The sequence below is a fragment of the Dermacentor silvarum genome, chromosome 1, assembly GCF_013339745.2.
Source record: "Dermacentor silvarum isolate Dsil-2018 chromosome 1, BIME_Dsil_1.4, whole genome shotgun sequence".
NCBI classification, from domain to species: Eukaryota; Metazoa; Arthropoda; class Arachnida; order Ixodida; family Ixodidae; genus Dermacentor; species Dermacentor silvarum.
In genome coordinates this window covers 90565445-90582826 of record NC_051154.1, presented here as the reverse complement: position 1 = coordinate 90582826, position 17382 = coordinate 90565445, and the positions used below count along the sequence as shown (strand labels likewise).

The 17382-nt window shown below is 44.1% G+C and overlaps 1 protein-coding gene across 1 annotated transcript; it reads left to right on the top strand.

The window, feature by feature from the left end:
- Positions 1 to 9441: 9441 nt before the first annotated feature.
- On the top strand, positions 9442 to 15084 carry LOC125942699 (uncharacterized). The gene is made up of 4 exons (XM_049660974.1): positions 9442 to 10383; positions 11493 to 11573; positions 12972 to 13072; positions 14928 to 15084. The coding sequence occupies exons 1-4, from the start codon at positions 10299 to 10301 to the stop codon at positions 15006 to 15008; spliced, it is 348 nt and encodes a 115-aa protein (XP_049516931.1). The 5' UTR covers positions 9442 to 10298; the 3' UTR covers positions 15009 to 15084.
- The last annotated feature ends 2298 nt before the right edge of the window (positions 15085 to 17382 follow it).

The window sequence follows — 17382 nt, the reverse complement described above, 5'->3', positions numbered from 1 at the left end:
CCATCTGATACGGCGTATGCACATTGATTATGCATGATTAGGCCCAACAAAAATTATTATTTTTGACTTCAGACTTTTTTCGCCATAACCCTCGCTATCGGTCAAAAGTTTCGGGCTGCGCCCACTTCGCCTTTCACGCGATTTCCAAAAACCGCGAAAACTCACCGCGTAAAGTGACGTGCACCAAATTAAAATGCATTAATAGGCTGAAAAAAGCCAAGCGTTTTTCGGAATAGCGGGAGACTTCCCCGTTCCGACAGGAATAGAAGACTTCTGCCTACTTATCGATCGGGCAGTGGCTACTCAGAGCTGCCGGGGAGAAGGAATTGATTTGCGCGTACTGAAAATTTTTACGTGGTAGTACAACGTTGTGGAGCCCTTTCCTCACGTATACGACGTCGTTCCGCTAATTCTTCTTCGCAGAGGATCCGTTTTAGTGACATTTTTAACCTTCCATTGCCCGCCGCCGTGATTTTCGGCCAACCACCACAAGCTAAGTAAGGGCAAGCTGACCAATTCCAGACGCCAGAACCACCCTCCTCAACCGGTTATCTACTTTGACTGTGCTAGCTCAGCTCCACCGAAACCCTCTCCATTCCCGCGGGCTTGTCGCTTCTGCTCAGCCAATTAAATAAGAAAAACCCCTCAACGTAGGCAATGCTATTCGCTTTGAAATCAAACTAATAAGTTACAGAGGCACTTAAGTGTATTTATGTTCATTGAATGCGAAAGGATTCTGACTCTTCTGCGCGATACTTTTCACTTGGGGGTGTGCTCGAATTCAATTTGGGGGTGTCGGCCAATTCAATTTTTGGAGTACGCCAGCTTGGTTTTTGACGTGGGTCAACTCAATTTTTGGATTGGACAGTCAATTTTGTGGGCGTGGGCCACGGCGCCCGTGGCTATTCCAGCGTCGGGAACGTGTCGCAATCATTTGGTCACGTGGGGTTTGGTACTATCGGATGTTAATGCCGGACGCTCGCCGGATATTGCACTTCATGGGGCATACCTGCACTTCATGTATCCATTTCTGTTCCAGTTGGTAACAATAGTTTTGTTTATTCTACTTTTCCTGATTTTTCACGTGCCGACGACGCGTCTATTATTGATCTCTTATGCGATTCTTTTGATGATTTCGAACGGCTCAGCGAATTTAATGATGTGAACTCCTTGGCGGTCTCTTTTCAAACGATTGTGACAAGCTGCATCCAGCGCTTCGTCCCTTTGAAGACAAAAAAGAATAATCCTCATCTGCCCTGGATTTCACGTGACATACTTCACTTATCGCGTCGTGTTGCTAGGTTAAGGCGCTTAAAACGAAAAGGTGACCCCCTTAAAATTGCCGAGTTTAATGTCGCCAAGGAGGAACTTCGCCTCAAAATTAATTCATCAAAAGACTTCTACTTCGGCGTTACATTGCATCATTTAAAGAAGAGTAACCCTCGGAATTTTTGGGCTTCAATTCTACCCAGGTCAGCCTCCACAAATTGTTATAAATAATGTACCTTCCAGTGACTCTTTAATTATCGCCACCGCATTCAACGAATATTTTCAATCAGTATTCACAACTGATAACTTCGACATACCTGCATTCATTCATGACTCGCACCATTCAATTGTCGATATTACCGTGTCTCTCGAAGGTGTTTTGAATCTAATTCTGCACTTAGAAGATAAAAAATCTTGTGGCCCTGATGGCATTAACAACGCTTTTCTTGTTAGATACTGTGCTTGGACTAGCCGGTATTTGACTGTAATTTTTCAAAAGTCTTTATCTACCTCGACAGTTCCTTTGGCTTCGAAATTGGCAAAAATTCTTCCAATGCATAAATCCGGCAACAAACAGTCACCATTAAACTATCGTCCGATCTCATTAACGTCTCAATCATGTAAACTTCTTGAACATATAATCTTTAGGCATATTATGGAGTTTCTTGAAAATAATAAAATTTTGAGTGATGCCCAGCATGGTTTTCGTCGCTGACTTAGTACTATAACTCAGCTCGTAGAATTTTTGCAAGACATTTCTTACGCTCTGGACAGTGGAAATCAAATTGATGCCATTTTCATAGATTTTTTCAAGGCATTCGACTCTGTTACACATTCAAAACTTCTCCATAAACTTCGCGCTATACTTAATAATTCATCCTTAGTTGACTGGATCGCTAGCTTTTTACATAACCGTTCCCAGTATGTCTCGTTTAATTCCTCAAGCTCGTCTATAGTAAAAGTGTCATCCGGCGTTCCCCAGGGCTCTGTCCTGGGGCCACTTTTGTTCTTATTGTATATAAATGATTTGCCAAACTGCGCATCCGCAAAAAATACGCCTTTATGCTGACGACTGCGTGCTTTATAACGTAATTAATACGAATGCTGATCACATATCACTTAACGATTCATTTGCCCAATTTTGTAGGTGGTGCGACAAATGGCAAATGAATATAAACTTTTTAAAAACAGTCACTTTATCTTTCAGTAAGCGCGCCTCTACTTCTTTGTTTAATTATTCATTTAATGGCTCTTGCCTTGCACGGGTGTCCGAATATAAGTACCTTGGCCTCATCTTCACACCTAACATGTCGTGGTCAAGGCACATTGAATACATATGCAGTAAAGCATCAAAAAAAATAGGCTATTTAAATCGCACATTGCGAAAAGCTCCACGTGAAACAAAGCTGCTAACATATAAATCGCTCATCCGACCCATTCTCGAATATGGCGGCCCCATCTGGAACCCTTATAAGGTATCTGACATTAACACTCTCGAATCAGTTCAAAAGAAAGCAATCCGTTTCATATACCGCCGTTATGACTGGAACTTCTCACCCTCACCTCACCTTGTTGCACTAGGTCTACAACCTCTGTTCGAGCGGCGCGATTGTGAATCTCTTAAATTGTTGCATATTTTCGTTAACACCCCACGCTACTCATCAACGAAGAACTATCTGTCTCCTGCTAAATTGAAACCTACAAGGAATAGCCACAAACTCAACCTTGCACCATTTCAACCGCGCACTAACTTATTTAAGTACAGTTTCTTTCCGTGTACGATTGAAAAATGGAACTTAGTGCCAGGTGAGACTAGGTCGTTACCTTTAGAGGAATTTTTATATCAATTAGGTTGATTCATGCTGTGTTTATGTTACTTGTTGTATGTTTCATTTTGTAACAATGCTGATTTTCAAGGTGTTGAAGTTGAGTTGTCCAGACGAATGTTTTGATGTTTTATCTAATGTACACTCCCACTCCTGCGATAGCCCAATTGGGCTGCAGTATGTATAAATAAATAAATAAATAAATAAATAAATAAATAAATAAATAAATAAATAAATAAATAAATAAATAAATAAATAAATAAATAAATTCTTTCGCATTAAAATGCCTCCTGTAAACGAGGAGAGCTATGATTTGGTGATTCAAACAACGCTGCGGGTCCCTGCCCGATGCTTACGTCGGCGGTTACGTAAATTTGACGTCAGGAAATTGGAATGAGCACAAATTGGAATAGCTTTACGTCATAGGGCCCCAGCTTTGGTAAAAAAGCGGCACGCGAAATTATATTGTCCACCAAGTACCACCTTCGTTTATTAACAATCAAAATTTATACATGTTACTGAAAAGCAGGCGTGCAAACACCGGCGGAAGAAAGAATGAAAATGACAACACAGACAACAACTATCAAGTGAAAGATCGCACAGTGGTTGAAAAAAGGGGAAACCCAAAACTTATCTGCGCATGCTAAAGGAAAGGCAGCGTCAACCCGTCAATTCTAGACATGTGCGGGCACTCGCACTGTTTAGGTATGATAATTTGATAAAAGAAAGATAACTGTTTAGGCATAATAATTTCTCTTTGAGCAAGAGAATTCGATGGCTGACTTGCACAGTAAGGACTGACTTACGAGGGCTGACTTGGTTTAATTATGCGAAGTACCACTTTTGACAGCAGAGACAGCTGGCGGACATACCTATTCACCGTCATTTCGTTCTGCAGCCCTCAAATGGTCGAAAGCACTGCTCGAGCAAACGGTGTGCATCAGCACCTCAAACGTGGCAACAAGAGCATAGTGCCGCCGCAATCACAGCTGGACTATTCACGTCATCTTGGCGGAGATGGTGTAATCACAGTGACCAAGCCAGGTCGACCACTTGGCAGCAGAGGCAGCTGACCGCCATACTATTCACCGTGACTTTGTTCTGCAGTCTTCAAGATCATCAAACGTACTGCTCGTGCGAACGGAGTGCATCAGCACATCAATCGTGGCCACAAGAGCACAGTGCCACCGGAAGCTAGCTGGCTTACTAACGTTATCTTGGCAAAGCTGATATAACCAGTTACCAATTTGGGTCGACCACCTGGAAGCAGTGGCAGCTCATCGGCACAACCTTTTGCCGCCATTTTGTTCCTCTGGATGGTAAAACAGAACGGTAGCTTAGGAATATTCAAATATTTTTTTACAGCTGTTGCTGCTGCAACATCTTGATATGCGCTAGTATTTTTTTCGCATTACAACTGCTTAGTATCCTACTCTTGTGGTGAAACTGTCTTGGGGATAGCGAAGGCACTCGCAGATAGGAATTCTCGCATTGACAGTCTTGAACTTCACACAGAATCAAGAGAACCCAAGGGCCGCATGGAATTAATCAACTAGGAGTACGAATAGACGAAGAAGCTAGGTGTCGCCTGTACAGAAAGAAAGGCCTTGACGAAGGAGTTCAAGCACCTCCTCTGTGACTGTCCCTATTTCAATGGGGCAAGAAAAGTGCTTGCGACTGCGCTCAAAAAACTGGATGATCGCCCCTTCACAGTGGAAAAAGTTCTAGGACACTGGTCCAGACGGGTTTCGGCACTGAAGGCCTTAAGGGCTCTGCTTAAGTTCTTAAGGGCTTGTGTATTGTGCGACCGACTTTGAAAGTTGTAGCGCGTAGCATCGCGTTATTGTGTGAATTTTTCTCTTTATTTTTTATTCTATCACCTTTTATTGGCGAGATCTGCCGCCACAATCGGCACGTCACCAAAATATGACGAAATTGAAGACTTCCCACCGCTGGCGAGGACCAGCGAAGCGTCGCTGCAGCGCCAGAAGAGTCGCTCCCGCTCAAGGGGCGCTCGAGATCCGGAGGAAGATCCCACTCCAGGACCCCCGTCGTTCGCATCGCCGAGCGAAACGAAAGCCGAGGGACGTGGCTTCCAAAGTCAAGACACAACAGCAGCAGCCACAGGTAAAGGGGGGCACAAACCCAGAGGAAATCAGGGACGCGCTAGTCGCGCAAGTCCAAAAAGAAAATGCTAGTCTGCGCAGCATGGTGGAACAACTCAGGGCAGAAATTGCGGAACTGAGGAAAGAGAGAAAGACATGTTCCCTCCCTCCGACCGCGCCTTCTCCACTTCCACGCCCAGCAGTCGTTGCTGACGAGGTTACTAACGCGGAGTTTCCTATGGATGCCCAGTCAGACACTAGAGCCACTAAAAAGAGGGCACTTGACAAGCAGGCAAGGAGCGAGGAAGCTGATTTTTGCACTCCGTTTAAAGACAGTCTAGCCGAAGTCAAAGACGTACTCAAGCAATTAACTGAAGCGGTAGCATCCCTTAACGCTAGGATGGCCAAATTGAAGAAGGACGTGGTAAAGATCCCGACGGACAATGCAAAACCACAGATTAGGAGGCTAGTTAAGAGCAAGGCAGCCTCCTCCATGGCGACGCCTGGTAATAAATCGCAGTTTAAGGTAGTTCCCATTTCCGGCGATGGCTTCGAAACGTAACGTTGAAACTTTCTCGATCTGGCAGGGGAACTGCTGGGGCTTCCTTCAGAAAATGGCGGTCCTTCAGCAGTTTCTCTGATCATAGGTCCATAAGCCACAGGTCATTCTATTGCAAGAGACACTCACGGATAGAGTCACCCTTCCAGGGTACACATCTCACGTTGTCAAGAGTGTGGAAGGCAGGAGCAGCCAAAAAATACACATTCATAGAACACGATCTACCCATGGGGCGCAGCGCAATAGAACACTCCTTTGTCGAAATTATTCCAAGTGGTGGCCTTAGAAACAGTTTCTTTCTACTCCACATCTATAGTTCGCCGAAGGGTAGGTGTCACCGATTCCATGTATAGTTCTTTCTAAAGCGGTCTCCATGGCACGGAAAGAGAGGGCACCCATCGTGGTGGCCGGGGACTTTATTGCACCACATCACGCGTGGGGTTATCCTCGTACCGAGCCCAAGGGGGCCGACCTCTGGCAAACGGCTTCAGATCTCAATCTTACGTTGATTACGGATCCCGGTTTTCCTAGCCGAACAGGCAATTCATGCTCGCGTGATTACACTCCGGATCTCACTTTTGTGGGCTCCGAGGGGGAAGTTTCGTGGGTTAATCTCGGCATTGATTTGGGCAGTGATCATTGCATACTCAGCACGACTATCCAGTTACAAGGGAAACTCCCCAGAACGTTCACTTTCACGGATTGAGATCTCTTTCGTAAAATCAGATCGGAGAGAGTTGGCGACGAAGGCCTGTCCGACTTTGACGGGTGGCTATCTCGGGCCATCTGCGACGTCGAAACGGCCACCAGGTCCATATAAACGAACCTTGTGGTAGACAAAATGGATAGCAAGTTAGCTCATCTCATAGAGGTCAAAGAAGCTCTACTTTCCAGGTGGAAAACCCAAAAACTTAATCGGAGGCTTCGCAAACCCATCGCGGAATTGAACCGAGAGATTTCCGAATACTGCCAAACGCTAGAGAAACAGCATTGGGACGAAGTTTGTAACATAGTGGACGAACAGATGAGAATTGGAAGGAAATGGAACCTCCTCAGGCATTTACTTCATGGGGACAAGTCCAAGTCCAATCAGAGTCGTGCGGTGGATAAGATTCTCCACGCAGAAAGAAATAAACGTTCCGCGATGGAGATTGCGGACTCCTTGGCCAGGAGGTATTTGCCTTTGGCCGGAGAGCCCGCTACTCCTGCCAGAGACTATCCAAGCTATGAGGGAATCCCTGCAGCCGAGCTTGACAAACCCTTTCAAGAAGCAGAAGTACGAAATGCGTTGTTCAACCTGAACGGAAGGTCAACTCCAGGACTCGACGGAATAACGAAAAAAATGCTTCGCAATCTCGTTGATAATTCGATAAAGATTCACACTGAGGAGGTTAACCGCATCTGGGAGTCTGGGGTCTTCCCTGACAAATGGAAGATAGCCTCAGTAATTCTCATCCCGAAACCAGACCGCAGCCCAGGGATAGAAAACTTACGGCCCATATCCCTCACATCCTGTCTAGGGAAGGTTGTTGGGCATGTGATCAATGACAGAATCTCGAAACACATCGAGGACGAGGGGTTGTTCCCCAATAACATGTTCGGCTTTAGACCACACCTATCTACGCAGGACGTCATGCTGCTCATTAGGCACACCGTATTAGAACGGGTTGCTAAGATATTCGCCGTCGATCCTCACTCCTAATCCTTCCCAGTCTAAGAGCTTGAATACTTCTTCTAAGCATGCAGTGAATAGCATTGCAGAGATTGTGTCTCCTTGCCTGACCCCTTTCTTGATAGGTATCTTTCTACTGTTCTTGTTTCTACGTTTCTACTTTCCTACAGAATGGATACCAAGAGAAGGGAAGCGCAGTCGAGGACGGCAGAAAGTCAGGTGGGATGATGAGGTTAGGAAATTCGCAGGCGCAAGTTGGAATACGCTAGCGCAAGACAGGGGCAATTGGAGATCGCAGGGAGAGGCCTTCGTCCTGCAGTGGACATAAATATAGGCTGATGATGATGATTAGAACGGGATACTCGAGACATCAGGGCCGTTCAAGGCCTTTGACAACGTAGCCCACCATCACATTCTGGACTCCATCTCACGCCTCAACCTCGGAGAGAAGTTTCACAGTTTTGTTAGCTCCTTCCTTAAAGATAGCAAGGCTACCATCAAACTCGGTGATCTCAAATCAGAGCTTTACGAGCTTGGTTCCGTTGGAACGCCACAGGGGTCGGTTGTTTCACCGCTTCTTTTCAATATTGCCGAGCTAGAACATCTAGGCCGTATCGGAAGCGCCATTTACGCTGACATCACCGTCTGGTGCACTGACGGTTCGGACGGACAAGTCGAACGATCTCTACAGGAGTCAGTCGACTGCATTGTTAGTCACATACAGAAAATGGGACTCAAACTCTCGTGGTCCAAATCTGAACTCCTCCTGTATCGCCCAACTAAAAGGGGTTCCAAACCGAAAAATTGGAAGCCCTTAGACGAGATGAATATCTGAATACACACGGCAACTGGGCAAACGATCCCAAGGGTTGACTCTATCCGAGTTTTAGGCATGATAATCGAGGCCAACGGGCACAACGGTCGCACAATCAACAGACTCACTTCGCACGTGGAGGGAGTAATTAGATTAATCTCCAGGGTATCCAACAATAGAGGAGGGCTCAAATAAGACAACCTTCTCAGGATTTACCACGCGTTCCCTAATGAGTCATGTAAACTACGTTGCCGCTATGCACCAATGGCAAGTTCACAAGAGAACCAAACTAAACACGCTCATTCGCAAGAGTATAAAGAGGGTCCTTGGCCTCCCGATGGGTACTAACACCGAGAGCCTCATGAGCCTAGGCATTCACAACACCCTAGAGGAAGTCATTGAAACGCAGCAAATGGCGCAGCCTTCTAGACTTTCGTCCACCATCGCGGGGCGAAAAATCCTTGAAGGCGTTAACATCCATCCCATTTTTGCGATGGAACGCAACACGCAGCTGCCAAATCACACGAGATCTTACATTAAGGTTTCTCCACTGCCGGGGAACGTACACCCACAACACAATACACACATTAAACATTTTCACACCCTTAAGGGTGTTAAAATGGGTGTTTTCCGCATTTACACCCTCGTGCACACCCTTTTAGCACCCATTTTGTTAAAAACACCCTACCATATGGGTGTATACGGCACATAAGGTGTGAAGTTGCTCGAAGAAGGGTGTTAAATCGACGTCTGAAGGGTGTTGAACACAAGGATGCATGCATAAATCTGGCCATAAGAACGCGCATACGTCCGCGCAATGAGCCATGTGTCTATGTATGTCATTTTTTTCTAAGATACTGATGTTACTGGCATGACAGGGCACTCCAAAACGTATTACCTTGAAAAGTAGACACATTCACTTGCAATTTCATGAAATATCATTAGATTTAGTTCTCACTGTGATACTACAGTGCAATTAGACACTTTTAATACAAACTGCAGTAATTGAATGAAAACGCGCAAGCAACTCGCAAAATTTTGCAGGAATTTAGCAGTGCCCTTAACAGCCCAACAAAAAGTTGCGAACCCCGGTGAGATGTCTTTTTAAGCGATTCAAGGTAGTAATTAGACACGCAGGCATAAAAATTAGGCTAATTCACTTGTCAACCAACCAAGTCAGACGATCCTGCTTACTTAATTGAAGTCCATCATCGATATAGTTCATAAATGGTTCTTTGAATGCCAAGAACTGATGCCGCTAATTGCTTCAGTGTAATGAATTCCGGACTATGGAAATATGGAAAACCGAAACACGTACTGCGGAAGAGCACAACTGTCACTCCTTTGGCAGACGCCACGAGTGATGTGAATGCTTGCGCCTCACACGTGGCACGACCAATGATGTAGCGCTCTTATCGAGCCACGATCTCGCTGAAACTTTATGCTGTGACCTGGCATGGTCTCCTTGATCGGACGCAGCTGGTATTTTGATCGTACCTGTAGAAGCGCGCTGATCGGCTCACTCACGGTCAAGATTTCTGCGATGCACTCAAAGTTATGCAGCCCAGACATCGTAAAAAAAAGAAAAAAAAAACACCTTAACGCTCGACACGAAACGTATTCGCCACTCCCAGCTCACCGGTACAGCTAGAGACCACAACGAAGTGGCAGCAAGCACGCGGCCACGCCAACAAGCAAAGCTGTGAGAATAAAGGGGCAACGGCAGATAATTTTTATAGTTCGACTGAGTTCGGCGCAGCGCGATTTTACGCGGCTGCGCCCTCCCGACTGAAGAGCGACCGGAACTGACGCTACGACGCTTTACCGTTGCCTAGACAACCCGGCGCGCGGCAGGGTGGGAAGGCGGAAGCTGCTACGTCACCTCATTGACTCTTGCTTCAAAAAATGCGTTGTCTTTGTCCGCGTCTCGCGCTCTGGGAAATAATTTTAAACGTGTGATTGGTTTTATGTGCGGTCTAACCAGAGACGTGGTCCGTGCGTTGTGTATTAATCGTGCCCCACCTCAACTCAAAGCCTTGGCACGCGCTGGAAGATGGATCCACGGAAGCAGATACGAGCAGTTGCAACGTGCCCGGTGTCGGCGGTCGGTATACTACTGTCAGTATGGAAAGTTTCAGGCAAGTGTCCGTTCATTTGGTGTTTCTTTATTTGATTACGTGTTATTGTTGGCTGTAGAAGGATGTCATTGTGATCCGATAGCATATTTCACTAATGTAAGCGCAAAAGCAGTTGCACGCAGTACTACGGCAAGATGGCTACCTCGATTGCCCCCGTGTGACTAGCAAGATGGCTACCTCGATTGCCCCCGTGTGACTAACGTTTCTGTGGCCACGTCGGGCGTGGTGCGCCTGCATAATCCCGCTTTGTTTCTGAGCGCTTGAACTATCGGAAATGTGGTGTTCTTGCGAGTTCAGCGCGGCTTATAACACGGTCGTTCGTTTTGTGTCGAGTAGAAAAAGAAGTGACGACTGGCTTCGCCTTTCGAGAGTACCGGCGCAATATTGGCTCTCCCTCGCGCGCCCGCGTACTGCTGATGCTGCTGCTTGCCGGACGCCTTCTTCAGCGTGTTTTGGGCTATCTTTCTCTCTCCGTTTGTGTGTGTGTGTGTGGTGTGTGTGAGCGCGCGCGTACGTGTTTTGTAAGCGCTTTACGTGTGCGTGCGTGCGTCCGTGCGTTTTTTCTGAGCGCTGCGTACGTGCGTTCGTGCATGTTTTTGAGTGTTTTGTATGTGTGCGTGCGCGCGCGCGCGTGCTTGTATGCGGGTCTCTATGTGCTTGCGCGTGCGTGCGTTCGTGCGTGTTTTGTGAGCGCTTTGTATGTGCGCGCGTGCCTGTTGTGTGATTGCTTTGCATGTTGGAGAGCGCGCGCGCGCGCGTTGCTGCTTTGCGGGCGTTTTGCTTGTGCGCGCGTGCTTGTATGTGGGTCTCTATGTGCTTGCGCGTGCGTGCGTTCGTGCGTGTTTTGTGAGTACTTTGCGTGTGTGCGTGCGCGCGCGCGCGCACGTGTTTTGTGAGCGCTTTGCGAGTGCGCGTGCTTGTATGCGGGTCTCTATGTTCTTGCGCGTGCGTTCGTGCGTGCGTGTTTTGTGAGTGCTATGTATGTGCGCGCGCGCGCGCGCATACGTGTTTTGTGAATTTTTTGCGGGGGCGCGCGTGCTTGTGTGTGTGTGTGTATTGAATAAAGTCGGTAGTTTTACACGCAATAAACCTCTTCAAAATTGGTGCAGCGGCTGTCCCCGCCCTGAAAACCGAGTTTGGTGTAGAGCCACTCTGGAATATATGGAGGCGCCGGAGGACCAGTGGAAGGTGTAAGTTTCCTCCTTTTCCCCTCCTCTACCCGGATGAATCCACTTCCTTGATTGTTATTGTGAAATAAACAGTTCATCAACAGCATAAATACATGAATCAGAAATCCGGAAAGTGTGTTTCACGATTACACTAATTTCGATCGTGAAACGTCTACCTTGGGTTAGCCCACATTTCCTTGAAGTAGGCAACTGCTTATGAGGCGGCGGCGGGCGAAATGCTGCCGCCCTTTTCGCCCGCACAAAAAATCTTTTGCCTACAAATGCAAAAAACGCCCGTGTCTCGTGCATTGGGGGCACGTTGAAAAACCCCTAGGGGTCAGGATCAATCCAGAGTCACCCGCTATCCCGTGCCCCTTAATCAAATTGTCGTTTTGACACGTAACACTCCCGAATTCAAGGAGACAACTGCTTAAATTGTGAATAGATGGTTATTTGCGATATTCCGCATATAGCAATTGGTTTAAGCAGCTTTTACTGATGATATGAAGTGCTCAGATTTAGGTCTCTCTGGGGTGGTTCTCATGCCCTTCGAATATTGTCCTCTATAGCCCAATTATAATTCGTAAAAATGGAATTTATAAGGCATGCCCTCGGACTCGAGAATGTGTTTGATTGAGCTGTAGGTTTAATTGAGAAGGTTGCAGTGAGTCCAATAAATTTTTTAATGCTTTCTGAGTAGAAGTGTCAAAGTGTAAAAAAAAAGCATATGTTTGTGTGTAAATTGTTGAAAGCGAGTCATGTGGTGCAGGTGTGCATGTGTGTGTGTAAGACTTCGCTCCTCGAAAGGGCAGGACTTGTGTAAAGTGACTTGTTGAACAACACTTTGCAAATGTGGTGAACATGGTTTAAATAATGGATTTGAGACCTGCAAGGAGTTGCGACATTCTAACGCATTCCTCTTGCATTTATCACGGATTTGCCACTGAATTGTACAACTCTCTGGTGCTGTTTGGCCAGAAAAGGCAAGGAAACAATAATTAATCAAATTTGCTTCATTCACCCTATTTATAGCCAACATAGTAGCCCAAGTCACTAGTGTGATCGAGTATATATTTGCAATGTGGCCCTAAGATTACTCATTACATTCAACTTAGCCGCTTTCATAGCTGGTAATAAACTTAGTGAGCACTAAAAGAAATATTAAACAATAGAAATACCGCTGGCACAGCACTGGCAACAGTGTATGAGCAGGCAAACGTATATGTGTGTGGAAATTTCAATGCAATGAACTTTCACTGCAACATCTGTGGTATGAGGCTTTTTTTTTCTAAGTAAGCTGTACCGAGTCCATACTTTGATTTTTCTCTTGCCAACCAAAATCACCTTTATTGCCAGTGATCTTGTCTCTCGTTCTGGTAGCATTTGTTTATGTGGAACTAAAAATGTCATTTCTTGCAGGTCATCCAGATGACAGCCTCACAATTCGCAGCCTTTGTGCTCTCCATCAGAAACCCATCAGGGGCAAGCCACTTATGTTTGCCTTCAGACAAGACAACATTGTAAGTAGATATAGGCGTGTAGTCGAATATTCTGAAACAAGTTTCCATTTAATACTGTGAGGCTCCCTTGATAGCCTTAGGTTCATATTTTGTGCAGTTGTGTGTATGCAGTTTTTAGATATTGCCGATGGCACAGTGCACATTGCAGATATGACGACTATGAAGTATATACTTGCAATTTCATCATTGCCTTTCATAATGAAGTTTTTCTTTTGTGCAAGGATATTCAGAGATTGGGGCATTTCAGCATCATATTCTGTATTGTGCATTCAGTGCTCATTTCAAGTTACCCTCCTCCTACCAATTTATTTGTGGGAAAAGAGTATTTGTTTACCCTCTGCAATGCGATTCTTATTTGCTCATTGCGTCAAACTCCTCTAACTTTAATTATCACATAATTATCACAACCTCAAAATTTCGGCTGTTATTGTTTTGAAAACAGTATCAAAATCAAAATGTGCTAGATTGCTATCAAGACTGCAAGGGAATTGAAGAAATTGCAAGAAACCGTGGCTTCTTATGGTAGTTGAAAACCTCTTTTCAGCAAACCATGTGCCTATTTCGTTTACTGAGCTGCTCATGAAATTCGCAAGCATGTTTGATTTAACACAGTCGTTACAGGAGAAGAGAAAAAGGAGATTAACAGGAGCACTTTTCATGAGGATGCAATGCTTTTGGATATTCTCCAGGTGGCAAAGTGTACATTTAGGAGAGAGAGTGACCTGGAATCGGAGAGGGTGGGGCAGGGAGCCAATTTGCAGCCATTGTGACTCATGCATGTAGTGACAACACAGGATGAAAAATAGTTGTGGCACTGCGGTCTAGTAAATAGGTCAGCACTTACATAAACTCCCCCACAGTGAGGGGGAAACGTAGGATATGTTGTCCAATAAAGATGGTGCTTTTAGGAGACAGCAGGTAATTTTAGGCTCTAGTTGAGCAGCTACAATATGAAGGACCACATAAATTCTAGGAAGCCAACATAAACTGAGAAGGACATACGTCACTGTTCAGAGCACAAAGTAGAAATTCGGAGCATCAGGAAGGATTGTAAGTATAAATAAGGGAATAGTACTTGTCAGCCTATTGCCTAGCTAACAAGGGCAAAAAATAGTTGGCAGGATATCTATATTTTCCAGGGAAATGTGCTGAAACACTGATTCTTACTCAGTCAGTAAAGAAATATACAATAAATAAAAATAACTACGTATACAGAAAAGGCCTTATAGACTGCAGTGGAGAGTTGGACATTGTTGAGCTAGATGCAAGTACTGCTTTGCTACTGTAATGCAGGGCAGGTGAGAATGCAGTTGGGGGTTTCGTCATTTTCGTCTGTTGTGCACTCTCTCTGTACAATAGTGCTCTTCGTCTTGGAGTGTATAAATGTTGCGTGAAAAACAATTATTTTCTCATGCCTTGAGCACAGCAGTCTTATTGTCTTCTCCCATGAAGTCTCCTGCTGCAGTGCTTCTGAAGTGTAATGCACAACTACATTGCAGATTTTATATTGTGAGTTTTATATTGCGGTCACATCCATGCTCCTGGAGAAATGCCCATTGCTAAGAGATGTCCTTGGTAGAGTCTACATTTTATGCTCTTATTTTCCATAGTGAAAAGGCTACTGTATATTCATTTTTGCTTCTATGCCATTTTGTATTCACGATGACTTAGTGATCGCGGTTTCTAAATTTGAAAACTGGAACTTTTGCCCAATTGAGCTGTGCCTTGTGTTCGGTCACAATAATTAGGGGTGTTGTTTTCAGAAGCTTGTTGCCTTATCAAATTCCCCGCAGTGTATAGAATCGTAATGAAATCTAGAGTCAACTCTCATGATTCTGTTATTTTGCTAATGCAGGAAGCAAGATTCCAGCACAGCCATCTCCTGCACTTATGGTCAAGATGCTCAGACAATGGAGTCCCTGTTCCTTGTGGTTAACCGTGAACAGTATTCTCGCTTTTATGAAAGCTAAAGGTGATTTCCTGCATAAATTAGAATTTTGCAGCTCAAATGTATACACTTTATTCTAATTTTAATCAACTAATATATGCTGTTTAATACTTTTATACTGTTTGGTAGAATCATTTCTTGTTGGAAAATATTAAGCATGATGTTTAACATTTATTTATGCATTACTGGCTGATGCATGATGGCCTGTGTTTAAAAAATGTGAACTCACTCATTTGAAGCTTCATTCAGTAACCAGAGTATGGCTGATTCAATAAACATTATTTGCGCATTTATGTACAAGTCCTAATCTTCCATTATCACACCAAGTACAAATAATTTAGAAATTGGCAATGTATTATCCGCATGTGGCCAGTAGAGTACCTTAATGAACAGTGGTTTGTTTTTATAAGGCCGCCATTGATACGGCACTTCGCACCTAAACAGTAATAAATCTGGCATATTTAGGCTGTCTTGCAGTAGAAAAAAAAAAACATTTTCAAGCAACATATTTTCTAACAGACCATGCCTTGCCTTCGCATTACAAAATTTAAGGAAACGAGAATTGTAATCGGAAAATCTGCTACACAGCATTTTAACTCAGAGAACTCTATTTACATTTAAAAAAAAATGATTTAGGGGGGAAAAAAATTTTCTTGCTCAAGGAATCTTGTTGAGGAGCGAAAATTCATCTTGATGCTCCTGGATCAAACCTTATTTAAAGCAAGTTCATGTGTGAAACGTACGGTGTTTCAGTATATCAAAAATGTGCGCCAGTCAAGCTTTATATCGACTTTCCAAATCAGCTTTTCACAATGATTTGCCATGACATTGGTGTACAAAATAACAGGGTGTGTTTCTTGTGTGCTTGCTCTGCATTTCATGTACTTCCCTAATTGACCTTTGCAATATATATATTTTTTTCAAGGCCACCAAAACTAGAATTTTTGTACCTGAAATTTAATATTGAAAATTTATTCCTTTAAGTGGCACCAAACAGGCTGTTTTTGGGTTACCATATATACAGGTTGTTTCAGTTAACTTAAGCTAAACATTAAATAAATGCAAATGCTACGTAGCTGGACAGGACCAAGGTAATGTTGTACGCCGTCGCTTGGAGATACTCAGACTATTTTTCTTACTCGGCCTAATTCGATAATTAGACCTACTTATTTATTCAACTTCGCAATTATTATAATTAGATGAAAAGTGTAAATGAGTAAATTGTAGAGCAACATGAGAAACTCCCAATACAGCTTTCTGTTGCTCAATACGTGCAACATAAAATGGTTTTTCCGAGCGTGAAAGAAGCCCGTGAATATACGCAAAATTTTTGTCCGACTGGCCGCTCGAGGCACTTTATGTGTATTCGCGGGCATCTTTCACGCTCGGAAAAACACTTTTGTGTTGCACGTATTGAGCAGCAGAAAGCTGTATCGGGAGTTTCTCATGTTGCTCTATACAGTCTTCTAATTGACACTTGTCATCTAATTATAATAGTTGAGAAGTTGAATAAATAATTAAGTCTAATTAGGCGGAGTAAAAAATTGTCTGAGTATCCCCAAGCGACGGCAAACAACATTACTTTGGTTCTGTCCACCTACGGAGCATTTGCATATTTTTAAAGTTCGTCCCAAGTTAACTGAAACACCCTGTATATAGGACAGATTTGATCAGTTATATTAAAAAAAACATTTTTGTAGGAAATGTAAATTTTCATGTACTTACATATGTATTTGGTGATTGCACATTTTAGGTTGTTATGTATGTATTATGTAGTTATGTATTCAAGCATGGAATAAATATATTTACTTTCCTTGAAAATGCAGTATCGTATGTCTTGCTGGTTCGTATTACATTTTATATGGATATGTAAAGCGTAATAACCATTGATGTAGATATACACGCTCAGAAGTTATAGTTTGCTATGTTGCATTTGTGCAGTGAAGACAGGTTTTGCCCTGAATTACTAATATTTATTGTCATCCACACGTATAAGTGTTGTGTATGCCTATCGAAACTTCAAGCTTGGCTTTCGGACGCCGTGCTTGGTAGCTGAACTTGAACCTTCTGGCACACACGAGTTATGCCTGGATCGCTCTATATAGTCATAATTCAAGGTATGTACAGCTGAGCCTGCCTTCCCTATACTGTAGAAATAAAGGGTGTACACCCTTTCAACACCTATGAAAATGGGTGTTAATGAGGACTAACACCCTAACACCCTTCATAATTTTTGCTGGACACCCTTCCTCTAGGGTGCTATATTAGCACCCCAACGGTAGGGTGTAGGAAACAGCACCCTTAGGGTGTCCGTCTGGCGACAAACTGATTTACACCCTTAAGGGTGTTAAAATGTTTAGTG

Bases quoted from the DNA above. Each gene is read 5' to 3' on its own strand.
- LOC125942699 (XM_049660974.1), top strand. From the start codon at position 10,299: ATGGATCCACGGAAGCAGATACGAGCAGTTGCAACGTGCCCGGTGTCG. The intron at 10,384-11,492 runs GCAAGTGTCCGT...AAATTGGTGCAG, and splicing joins GTCAGTATGGAAAGTTTCAG to CGGCTGTCCCCGCCCTGAAA. The intron at 13,073-14,927 runs GTAAGTAGATAT...TTGCTAATGCAG, and splicing joins CCTTCAGACAAGACAACATT to GAAGCAAGATTCCAGCACAG.